The sequence below is a fragment of the Pelodiscus sinensis genome, chromosome 7 (assembly GCF_052426305.1).
Source record: "Pelodiscus sinensis isolate ZL-2025 chromosome 7, ASM5242630v1, whole genome shotgun sequence".
Classification (NCBI taxonomy): Eukaryota; Metazoa; Chordata; order Testudines; family Trionychidae; genus Pelodiscus; species Pelodiscus sinensis.
In genome coordinates this window covers 5,224,875-5,236,850 of record NC_143058.1, presented here as the reverse complement: position 1 = coordinate 5,236,850, position 11,976 = coordinate 5,224,875, and the positions used below count along the sequence as shown (strand labels likewise).

The 11,976-nt window shown below is 58.7% G+C and overlaps 1 protein-coding gene across 20 annotated transcripts in view; it reads right to left on the bottom strand.

Annotated features, from left to right (window-relative positions):
- Positions 1-4,534: 4,534 nt before the first annotated feature.
- Positions 4,535-11,976, bottom strand: part of BIN1 (bridging integrator 1) — a 151,227-nt gene continuing 143,785 nt past the window's right edge. For all 20 annotated transcript variants that reach the window (XM_075933058.2, XM_075933041.2, XM_075933044.2 and 17 more), the window contains one exon: positions 4,535-11,886. In XM_075933058.2, the coding sequence (XP_075789173.1) occupies positions 11,779-11,886 (108 nt within the window). In that variant the 3' untranslated portion in view covers positions 4,535-11,778. The remainder of the gene's footprint in view (positions 11,887-11,976) is intronic.

Sequence of the window (11,976 nt, the reverse complement as noted above, 5' to 3'; positions counted from 1 at the left end):
TCGGTGTGTGACAGAGTGAGCACGCGCTGGGCCGGCGGGCAGGGGACACCCTGGATTTGCTCCCCCGTTGCCAGGCCGATACCCTGCACCGCGCGCTCCCGCTACAGCACGTGGCCTCCATCAGGGAGGTGGCCCGTGGCGTCAGCCCAGCCACAGACCGGCGTCCTGCCGGCAGCCCGCTGTCACCGTGATGGGGGAACTCGCTTGCTGGCCCTTGCGCAGGCTGGGGCCAAGGCCAGGGCCAGGACCAGGCGCCTGCACCGAGGCAGCGAAGGCTGGAGGCTTTGGGGGGCAGGCGATGCCTGGAATAGCAGGCGGGGTGTCTGGAAGGGGTCGCCCCCTGGTGCCCGCACCCCCCTGCGCTGGGGTCAGCTCGCGCCCCCGAGCAAATGTGACGCCTTAGGGACTCTCTTCTGGGTCTCCCCTTTGCCCTTCACCCCCACCCCCGGTTTCCTTGTTATTTGTCCCCCCATATTTGGTTTCCAGGAGCCAGTGGCTCCTCCCCGTAGGCTGGGGGAGGGTTCCTTAGCGAGGGGCAAGCTCACACCCACGTCCCGGATCCCCGTAGGGCTGCTCTCCTGCAGCCCTCTGGCCTGGCCCTGTCACGCTGGCCACGAGGCAGGAGTCCGGGTCTGTGTCTGACTTTGGACTCTCTTGCCTTTCCCCCTAAAAGCAAAGCCAAGCCAGGGGGATGGGGGCCTGCACTGTGAGGAGCAGGAGGCAGAAGTGTCCGGAGCCAGCCCTGAGCAGGGCGGGGGGACCAGCCTCCAACGCCCACGGCAGGGAGGTGCGGGGGGCTCTGACCGGCAGGAGGAGAAATCCCAGGGAGTTCGTCGGTGAGCTCCTCTGCCTGTGAAACAGCAGCCGGAGCTCACAGCCCGCGCCCCGGGGGTGGGGGGTCGCCCCTCCTTGGCGGCCCCTGAGCACTTCAAGGGCGGCCGAGCAGCAGGGAGCCAGCCGGGCCGGGACCGGCACAACCGTTGTGCCCCGGCCCAGCTCTACCGCCTGCCTGGGCCCCACCCTGGGTCCCCTGGAAAGCGAGGGGCCTTTCCCGGCTGCGGCATGGAGCCCCACTGCCAGGGCCAGGGCGGCAACCAGCCTCCGGGAGCCCCACCCTCAGGCCCCTGACACCGCAGAGCAGCCAGGCCTAGCCCGGGTTCAAGGCTTGCTGGCGGGTCCACCCGGCCGTGCAGAGCCCGGCAAAGGCTGCTAATCCGCTCCGTGGCCGCGGCTGCAGGACCTGCGTGTAGGGTGGCCAGGGGGCCGGTTTTGAACCACGCAGTCCAGGATTGGAGGGGTCTGTCTGGGAAACTAATTAGAAAATACCCGACATTTTATGTGTCTGGTGTTTTCTCATTTTCTCAGTTTGTTTTATTATTATCAGTACCTAGTTGCGAACTGCCTGGCTGGCAGACACACTCACCCTGCATCAGTGTGTCTACTAGGCAGGCAGGACGCAACTACGCGGTGGGGATGGGCCGGAGGGAATCCCGGGGGCAGACTCGCTCGAGCTTCGCCGGGACCGTGCACGGGACGGGCAGCACCCCGGGATCCGCATGCACCCGGGTGAGCTCCACTCCCCGCTGGCCAATTCTCTCGCCCCCCTGCTCCTCCTCCCCCCCCCCCCCCCGGCCAGCTCTGCTCCCGCCGACCTCCCCCCAGGCCACTGCTTCCTGCCGGCCGGTGTCCCCCCCAATCTCCCCTGGCCAACCAACCCCCAAGCCAGCCCTGCTTCCTGCTGGTCGGTCTCCCCCAGCCTGATCTCCCCCGGCCAGCCCTGCTCCCCGTGCCCCCCACCCTGGCAGCCCTGTTTCCTGCCATCCAGTTCCTTCCCCGCCCTCCACCTCCTCCCGGCCAGCCCCGCTCCCCTTCCATCTAAGATCAAGTGTGGCCGGTATTTTTTTTAAGCCTTCTGGTTACTCTACCTGCGTGCGCTGACACAAAGCGAGCCGGAGGGGCCCCCGGGCTGCCATCCTGCCCCTTAGCCCGCGGGCCCCGTTGCCGCTCTGGCTCGCTGTTTACCTCCCGCCTGGCTGTGCAAATGGCAGGGCAACGAATCCAACCGATAGCATCCAGCCTGGGACTCGGGGCTCGGCCTCCCCAACCGAGGGGGAAATCAGGCACGGGGGGGAGGCATCAGACGCATTCCCTAAACAGGGCCCCCTAAGGGCCAAGGCCTCCCTCCAGCATAGGCTACGGGCTACTGGCAGCGCTAAAGATGCTCGTCTACGGCAGGGCGGGGGCCAGTCCAGGGCTTGGCAGGCAGCCCAAGCTGGAGTGGGGGGAAGTTTGTCCCCACCCAGGCTAAACGAGCTCTGAGTGTCCCCGTTGCAATAACCATCCCGTTAGAGAGCGATAAACGGGAGACAGACCTGCAGCCCAGAGCCGTTCGCTATCTCGACCACCCCCGCCCCCTCCAGCCCACCACCCCAACTAGGTTGCATAAGCCCTATACCGCCGGTGCGCTTTTAGCGCTGGTTTTCCTGCACCGGCGTGTTCCCCGGAGACAGCTCAGGCCTGGCGTGTGGCCCCCTTGCGCCATTAGGGAGCTGGCTGAGGGATGCAGCTTGACCCTCTGCGCACGTACGAGCCGGGGCAGAGCAGGCTGGCGCCGCAGCTGAAGCGTGTGCGTGGGGCAGTGAGTGCAGGGGGCCTGGATGATGCAGCCGCACGGGCTCCCCTGCAGCAGCAGAGCAGATGAAGAACGCCAGGCTGCTGCGCCCTCCTCCTCTGGGTGCCTGGAGGCGGCGTCTGCCCGGGCAGCCCTGGTGCAAATTCTGCAATGACCCCGCACCATCGCCGGCCGGGGAGCCTAGTGCCCGCACGCCAAGGCCGTGAGCCAGTCCCGGAGTTTGGGGGCTTCCTGCGGCTAGAGTTGCTGACTCAGTTGTTTCAGCGGAGTATCCTGCCTGCTGGCGGGTTTGCATCCGGCCCCACGACCCCCGAGTTGTCTCCAAGCTGCCCAAGGCCCATGCAACCAGCTTGTCCGCGGTTCCCGGCCTTGCTTGGCCTCCCCGGAGCCTCGCCCGCCACGCCGTCCAGCAAAGCTCTGTGGCCACGGTTTCTGTCAGCTTGTGGCCATGGTTTATTTTCAACTGCCACTCCTCCCCTGCCACGCTCCTGCGTTTGCACCACCAGCTCAGACACGGTTCCAGGGGCGTCGTGCCGGGGCGGGGGGGAGATACCCCTCCACATGCCAGCCAGCCAGCCAGGGCGGCGTGTCTCTGGCACCTCCCACCAAAGCACTAGCCACACGAGTGGGGTTTGTTGCCAGTTTCCCAAGTTATAAAGTGAGGGAATCACGTTTGCCCTCCCCCCGGCTTCATGCTGCATCACAGACAGGGACCGAGCTGCCCAAAGTCACGCTGAGTCAGTGGCAACATCGAAAGAAGAACCCCTTCCTCCTGCCCGCCTGCTTTAAACACGGAGCCCAAACGCCCAGCCTTCATCAGTCCATGGACCAGCCTGTTGGTGATGCAGGTCAGCTTGGGAGTCCAAATTCCGCAGGGCAGGGACTGTCTTTGAATTGTGTGTTTGTACAGCACCGTGCACCAGCCCCGGGCCCCGACTGACGTGCAGCGAGGCAGCACAGCGGCACTGGCAGCTGCACACATCCATTCCCTGCTGCTCTCTGCCCCGGCACACAACGGTTTAGTCTTCGGAGGTCCAAGTCTAATCCAAGGGTGGGGAACCTATAGCCCAGGAGCTGGAGCCGGTCCCCCCAGTCTGGCCTCCATGGGGGGCGTCCAGCAGCCGTGCAATGCTGAGGAGAGTCCAGGGGCTGTGTATAGAGACCTCACCTGCAGGGCTGGCTGGACACTTCTGGCTTCTCGTCCTGCATGTAGGAGAGCAGGTGCGGGCAGGTGAGGTGGCCGGAGGGGGAAGCCACACGCCGGAGCCCCATCCCCACACCAGGCGGCCCCAGGTGAACATCTGGAGCCCTTTCCCCGCCTGGGGTGCCTGCTGCCACGCTGGCCAGCGGCGTCCCGCCTCAGCCAGATGCTGCCAGCAACTCCTGCTTGCGAGCCACTTGCAGGAGTGGGAGGGAAGGGAAGTGCCCAAACCCCGTCCCTACAGGAGGCAGCCTTTAAGGGGGAAGGGGAAACCACAGCCTGTCCAGCCCCCTAACACTCCCCTGCATGGGGCGCCCAGAAAAGGGAGGCCCAGCAAACAGCCACCACACTAAAATGGTGAATAAAAAAGAACATCTCAAGGGAGTGGGGGGGGTGAGGTGCGCGCACACACGCACACACAATTTGGCTTCTCACTTTTGTGTAGCCCCCCAAGTGATTTTCTGTGGAGACGTGCCCCCCCCAGCCAAAAATGGTTCCCCGCCCCTAACCCCTTGGGCTAAACACAGGGACATCTTGGGAAGCAGGCGGCGGAGGCCTCTTCCACGAGGCGCAAGTGCTCCGACTAGCCGAGGGGAAGCCCTGTCTGGCCACAGACTCTCTGCCCCGGGGGTGCCCCTTGGGGAGGGACGCTGCCCCCGGCTGGTTGCTCGCCTGACCGGTGAAATGAGGGACACAGGCCGTAGGACACAAAACTGTATTTTCTGAACATTTCCAAGAAACAAACAGGACAAAGCCGTCTAGTACATGGCACCGGCACCGGGCGTCGCAGCTCTGAATACAGTGGGAATCGGGCGGGCTCGGAGACCAAAAACCAACAGCTTTTCAACAGCAGCCCCAGTGCCAATCTCCTCAGGTCACCGGCGTTAAGCTCGGGGACGGAAGGACCGGGATGGCCAGCACAGCGTCACAGCCCCCCGCGAAGGGCTCTGGTAGAGAAGCCGTATGAAACCAAGGGCGGCATCTGCCGCGCCTCACGTAAGGGCCAGCGGAGGTGACACGGGCGAGGCAACAGTTAACAGCGTGTGCTAGAAAAACAAGGGAGCGCAGGAGAGGAGCAGGAATACCAGCCAATGCAGAGCGGTCTGAGAGCAGTGCAGGGGTGAGGAAACGCAAGGACTGGGTGTGCCCCCCACTCCAAGGCTTAGCCCCCCCCCAGCATTGGGGAGCCCATGTTGGTGCGCCAGCACCCCTAGTGCAGGGCTGGAACACAGGGCTGCCAGGTGTCCAGTACTGACCCAGACAGTCCGGTATTTTCACCTCCTGTCCGGTAAAAGAATTCGAAAATACCGGACAGCTAAAACGTCCGGTATTTTCTTGGGGGGGTTTTCCCTGCTAAGGGGCAAAAATACCAGACACCTGGCAACCCTACGACACACTCAGCAACCAGGCCCAGCCCCCGGACCTCCTGCTTACTTGGTTCTGCAGGGAGCTGCATTCTGGCTTGATCAAGAAAACAAAATGGCCGCCAGCAAAAAGCCTAAAGACCAAGGGGAAGCAATGCCTTCCCTGGGTCTTAGTGCTCAACCTCTCCCCTGTTCCTATCCCTATTCTGACTGCACACACTGAGGGCCATGCTGTTTTAATTTTTTGCTCAATAACGCTGAGTCCTTTTTTTTTTTTTTTTTGCTCAACAACTTTGGTCTCCCCTTCTCCCCACCCCACCCCCCCCAACAGAATTTTTTCCCTAGTGGTTTTTTGGGGGGGGGGGTGGAGGAGTGCTCGGCATTTTTGGTTAAACGATCTGGCAACCCTACTAGAGCACACAAAATCTACTAACCTGACCCACCCCCCCCCCCCCCCGACTGTGGTGTGCGCAGGGATTGCGGGGAGTGTCTTTCTCCTTCTCAGTCAAGGGCCACGTCAGTGTGGGGGTTTGGTTTTTTTGGAGGAGGGGCTGCTTCTCAGTTGTGTGCGGCCCCCCTCCGACAGTTTTCTGTGGGTCAGCAGCCCCACACCCAAAAGCGGTTCCCCGCCCCCTGCTCTAGTTGTTTACTACATTCCCACCCTCACCTGTTCCCAATGAGAAATAATTGAATTCTCGACTATTGGGGTATCCCTGCCCTCTCTCACCCCGCTTCCCCAAGCAGCAGAATAGAGACTCGGAGCTTGGAAAGGTTCAAATGCTACATTTCAAGGGTCTGAAATCTGCTCCCCCACCTCCACCCGGCTCCAGAGACAGGGTGGTAGCCATGCATGTGAGCCAGGCCCAGAGACCCGAGAGGATGAGCTGTATTCAAACCTCCCTCACACACACACACACCCCGCCCGTGGGCAATGTTCGATGGCAGGGGAGGCAAAGTGTTTCTTTCCAAAGCCCCCCAGCATGCCCCAAGAACTCCCCTGCCCTCCCGTGTCACAGACACTGGATTTCCACATAGCCAGCAGATCGACAGCCAGGGGAGCGAGCCGAGCAATGGCCTGGTGGCTTCGCCCCACCAAACTAAGCTGCTTGGGTGTCAGCTTCACACAGCCTGACCACTGGTGCCAGAACTTTTAGGGATGAGGGGGCGAGCCCCCCCTTTTCTAATGTCTGCACCCCCCAGCCCTCCCCAGAGCTGCAGCCAGGAGCAGAGCGGTGGCTCTAAGAGGGGGGACATGGAAAGGAATAAGGGGGGGTCATGGCTAGGGACTGGGGGCTGAGACCTGAGCCGTGGCAGGAAGATGGGCCCCGTGAGGCCAGGAGCCCCAGGCGTGGGGCTGGCAGCTGAGAGCCCTGTGTAAAACCGACTCCTACTCCCCGTGCCTCTGGGGCTCGAGCTTTTGGCCTGGGGCCCCGCGCAGTCTAACGCCGGCCGTGCTCTGGTTTATTCTGGTGCTCCCTCCCCGCCACCTGCTCACCACCCCCCAGACCCCTGGTGGGGAACCTCTGTTCTGGGGGGGCATGTGGCCGGCAGGACGGGAAAGGGCCTCCCCAGCCAGCCCGAATAAGCAATAGCTCCAGGCTGATGGGTGCCCCTGCTCCCCCTGGCGGGCATCGCGCCTGGAAGCAACTGGGACAAGCCGCCATGCCCCTGCCGTCTCTCTGCAATTCTGGGCAACTGTGGGAGGGGACGGGCACAGCTCAATCCAGGGCCTTCTCTCTCCAGCTCAACCTTCCCCCTCTGCCCCCGGACACACTCGGTGCCTTCACGCCTCTGCCGCCCGGATCCCTAACTCCGGGCCCCTGCTACACTAGCCCCGGCAGCAGTCGGCCCCCGCTTTGGGCTGGTGTCCGTGGGCTGGGCATTCCCTGGGAACCGGCTTCCTGGAGCATCCCCACGCTCCTGGGAAGCCCCAGGAGCCGTTCCTGCAGTCGAGGGTGCGCTCAAATGGCAGCCCTGGGCCCCTCTGTGAGGGAGCTGCTCCCTGGGCAAGCCGGGAACGGCCCGGCCTTTCAGCCACGGCTGTAGCTAGGCTGGCGTGCAGACACCTCTGCGCCCTGGTTTGAACTCCCTTGGCAGCATTGGTGGCTACAAACCCCAGTGGGGATAGGACCGACGACTCCCAGGGGAACTTTCCGCCTCTGCTTGGTGGGCCCCGTGCTTCTGCCCCAGCACGGCCCAGGCCCGGGAGCGAAAGAGCATGGCTCTCTAGCCGCAGGGCCTTCCGGGCAGGCAGGGGCTATTCCCGCAGGAGAGGCCTTTGCGCTGGGGGGTGAGTCTGCAGACCTGCTGGGACCCCAGCTGCCTGGCTGGGAACGTGGGTGGTTTCCGGGGCACCTTTCCCTTCTTTTGCCCCGAGGCCTGAAGAGCCACTTGTCACCCAGAAAGGGACGGGCCCCTGGCACCCTCCCAGGCCAAATCTGTCCCGAGGGGGGGTTGCAGTTCAGCCAACGCAGGACCCAGCTCAGCAAAGACCCTGGACCGAGCTGGGCCTTCAGCATCTGCTTTGGCCCCTCGGGTCTGGCCCCACTGCGCCAGGAGGCGCCGCACAGAGAGGCAGGGGCGGGGGGAGCCATACACCAGCTATTGCACAGGTGCCTGGCCGAGGCTCGCAACGGAGGTGGGTGCCTGCTGGGCTCTGTACCCAGCCCCAGGGTTTGGGCACAGTAGCGCTGGGGAAAGGGAGGAGCCACCGTAGCCCCCCGGGACCAGGTGCTGGGTTAGAAGCAGGGGGCCCCACTTCTATGGGTCCTGCCTGCCAGGTGCCAGGAGCAGGGGGAGCGAAGTGTGTTGCAGGAGGTGCCTGAGCCTCCTCGCGGAGGGACCGTGCCGTGCCCAAAGCATCCAGGGTCAGGACCCAGCCGGAGCCCGCTGGCTTGCGATGAACAGAGGGCAGAATGCGAGTCCCCTGAGCCTCCCCCGTGAAAGGACTCAAATGGACCCTCTGCAACTAAAGCTGCCCTATGACCTGAAGCCACACAGGAGGGGCACTTGAGCCCTGATCCAAAGCTCCAGTCAAGGGCCAGATGCTCCCCGGGCTTTGGCTCCGGCCCTTGCAGAACCGGGCGCTGAATGAATGAAGTCACGCCTGATGGAGAGCGCACTGCTCCGAACCGAAAGGTGGAGCGATTTGGGGGCGCCACTGGGGAACCTGCCGGGCAGACGCTCTCCGGGCCCTTGAAAGCTCCCTCCTAACCCAGCCACCAGCAGTAGCTGGGGGTGGGGGAGAGAAATGTTTCACCGAGGGCTCAATAAAACACTCCGGCAACAGCTTCTCCGACCGCGAGACAGCAGCTCTTCCAGGACCAGCCGACGTGTCGGCCCTCGACCGCTCCCTCGACCTCCCCCATGCATGCGGGGGAACGATTGGCCCATTGGATGCAGGGGCGCCGCGCCGGGGGCCTGCGAGCGCTTTTCATGGGGCAGGCTCAAATCCAGCCCTGGGGCAAATCTCTCCAGTGAAATAAATGGAGCAGCATCGGCTTACCCCAGTCTGGCTTGGCTCAGGGACTCGAGGGCTTTCTGCTACTCTGGAGCGACGGTGCCAGGGGAACTTTACAACAGGTGGCTCTGACCTTGGAGTGAGTGTGCTGGATGCAGACCTCGCTAGGGTGCGGGCGGTACATTCGGGCTGCTCTGGGCAGATTTCTTCACGAGTGGGGGAGGCGGGAGCTTTCCCCGCCCAGCAGCGCTGAAACTAACCAGAGTTAACTGCTGCCTCCCCTGTTGTGCAGAGGTTCAGTTTCACATCCGCAGGGACAATACAGTACTGGACACGTGCTTGGTTCGCCCCACACAATGAAAAGGCAGCAGAAGGATTTCTTTTGTAACAACGGTCTGGTTCAAACACAGCAGAAGACCACCCCTCCCCACCCCCACAATAGTACAATAAATTAGAAGTCAGCACAGCTTCCAAAGGGACCAGTCACTAATAAAACAAGGACTTGGGGGACAAACTATAGCGCTGGGAGTTATAATCTTGTTCTCTTTAAAAAACCCCAATCATCCACAGGGTTCGGCATAAAAATAAGCACATTTAAGCCAAGAGCTTGCTGTTAAGTGAGTCAACCCGCTTCTTTTATATAGAGACATTTCTTTATCATTTTTCCCTGACATTGCTCTTTGAGGGAGCAACTGGATTTACAAATGCATAAAAATAGAGATTTTGAAAGGACAAACTGCTAGGTCAGATGGTCAAGGCATCTCTGATTAAAACTATAGGATCATATTCTATGGCTCGCAGCACGGAACAGCTGTGCTCTGAGCAGTTACTCTCGGCTAGAAGAGTGTTTTTTGTAATGGGAGCATGGAAGGAGGAAAAGGGGAAAAGAGTAATCAGATGCAATTCCTCCTCCATACACCCACACTAGAGAATCTAGTGACATGAGCCAGATTTTAATCTGTGACCCCAGTATGAAACCCGAGTGACTCCATGGGTGTTAGTTACGGTCACTGTGTAAATCCAGAGTAAAGCCGGTGTTCCTGAATTTACACCAGCATAACTGAGGCGGTGTCTACACTGCGGGGTTTTTTTTGCCGAAGAGGATATGCAAATGGAATCTCATTTGCATATCTTCCGATTCTTTTTGTGAAAAAGGAAAAAAACCCTTTATCGCAAGATCTTGTAAACCTTGATTTTTAAGGACTAAGGGATCTTGCGAAAAAGGGTTTTTTTCCCCCCCACACATGGCCCCGTCTACACCGGGTTTTTTTAAATCGGCAAAACGTCTTCCGCAAAAAGAATCAGAAGATATGCAAATGAGCATACCATTTGCATATCCTCTTCTGCAAACAAAAACACAGCGTAGACATAGCTTCAGATCACAAGTCGACCAATCACTTTGCGCACATACGCATACACTTTTGGCCTACAAGAGGGCTATTTCCGGGTATCATACATGCAAGATCCAAAAAGGTGGCCTTTTTTGGAGGACTAAATGTTCCAGCATTTTGTGCATGCTTTGCTAAAACCCGCTTATTTTACGTGAGAGTGTTAATTCATACTGTGTCCCAGTATGTAGGAGGGAGCTGCACCTTCCAACCTCGTCAAGGCATAAAGAAGTCGGAGGAGCTTTGGGGCGGGAAGCGGGGGTAAAAGAACGGGTCTGCTTGCAAACTGCATCAGCATTCAAGTAGCATTTAAAGTACCTTCATGGGACTTTCGTATCTCGGGGAAATCAAAGCTGTTGACACTGACAAACATAAGACCCACTTTGAAACCGCCCTGCAGCCTGTTTGGCTCTGGGAGTTTGTTTTAGTGGAAGCAAATAGGAGCAAAGAATTGTGGGGGAAAAGTCACGTCCTGGAGCATCTATGTTGATGTTGGGATAGGTTTGCCTCAAACGCTAACATCATAAAGCCAACCAGCAATTTCACATAAGAATTCATGTCGTTCACTTTCCTCGGACTTCAACTTGTTCACCTGTCCAGGACTGGAAGGAGCAGGTCTAGCAATATTTCACGTGCAGAGTTCAAGAAAGGAAAAACAAAACGCACAATCGTAAACACAGAAAGCAGAGTTGTTTTCTCAGTGGTATGTCTCCGACCCTCTGTTTTCTCCTAAAACTGCTCTAAGCAGCCAGATCCCAAGACCATCCCTAACCTCCCTAACTAAACTTTCCTGCTTTATTAACAGACTTTTTTTATGATGAGGATTCGTTCACAGCTAGTTTGAACAAAGCCAAAGTTTCCGATTTTTCTTCTTCTGTTTGCCAGTTTCCCCGTTTTCCTTCAAGAACACTTCCCAGGGTGACATGAGCTGTAGGTCTAGGCCAGCTCCTAGGCTTGGAAGAGTTTTGGACCAAGCCCAGCCACACACGTCAATCTCCTATGCACTCTTCCTGATAACTTCTTGTATGCTTGCTTTTAAAGGTATAAAATCACAGTTCATGTTACATCTTCAAAGGAAGAAAACACACACACACACGCACACGTCATATTGGCGAACACTGTACACTAAATATGTCTTTTCAACAGCATAACAGGACATTTGGCCTATCATAGGTCGTAACATGTGCAGTGCCTGAAACTTTAGGGATGCCATGTCAGCCACCTAGATCACAAAACAGCTGAATCCCCCCCTCACCACACACCCCACCCGTGAGTAATCTTTGCTTCTAGGCTCAGAGCGTTGGACGGTGGGGCTCAGATTCTCACAGATATTTAAGATCCTAACTTCAGTTGATTTCAGTGGCAGTTAGCTTAGGCCTAGATCCACAAAGACTCCTATTTCCTCGTCTGATATCAGACTGACATCCCCAAAATTCAGCTAACACAACAGGTAGTGGTACCACACTAAGCCACATCTGCATCTGCCTCGGAATTCAAATGCTGTCAAATCAAAGGGGGAAAGGGGTATTTGACCTGTCTTACTAGTATGTATATATTTTAATAACACTTTGAATTCAATTTACTGCTAAAACCTTGCTCTCTGAGAAGACTCCAACCTTTACGTTGACACTTTTCTAGGCTTATGTTCCTTTAAAATTCTCTTTCGCTTTGAAAACGCCTCTCGGAAAACTTGCTTTCTTCTGGCAGAGAAATCAGCTGGGCGCGCCGGGCTCTCACTGCACCCGCTCTGTGAAATTCTCCGGGAAAACCCCCCGACATTGGTCAAGTTCCTTACGCTGCAGCCAGTCGGCCTCTTTCACGCCCATCAGCCAACCTTCATCCTGGCAGAGAGAGGGACCAGATACCAGGGGACGGGTTAATTTTTTAGGCAGTGCAGGCGGAGGGGACCTCAGTGGTCCCGTAGGGTCCCT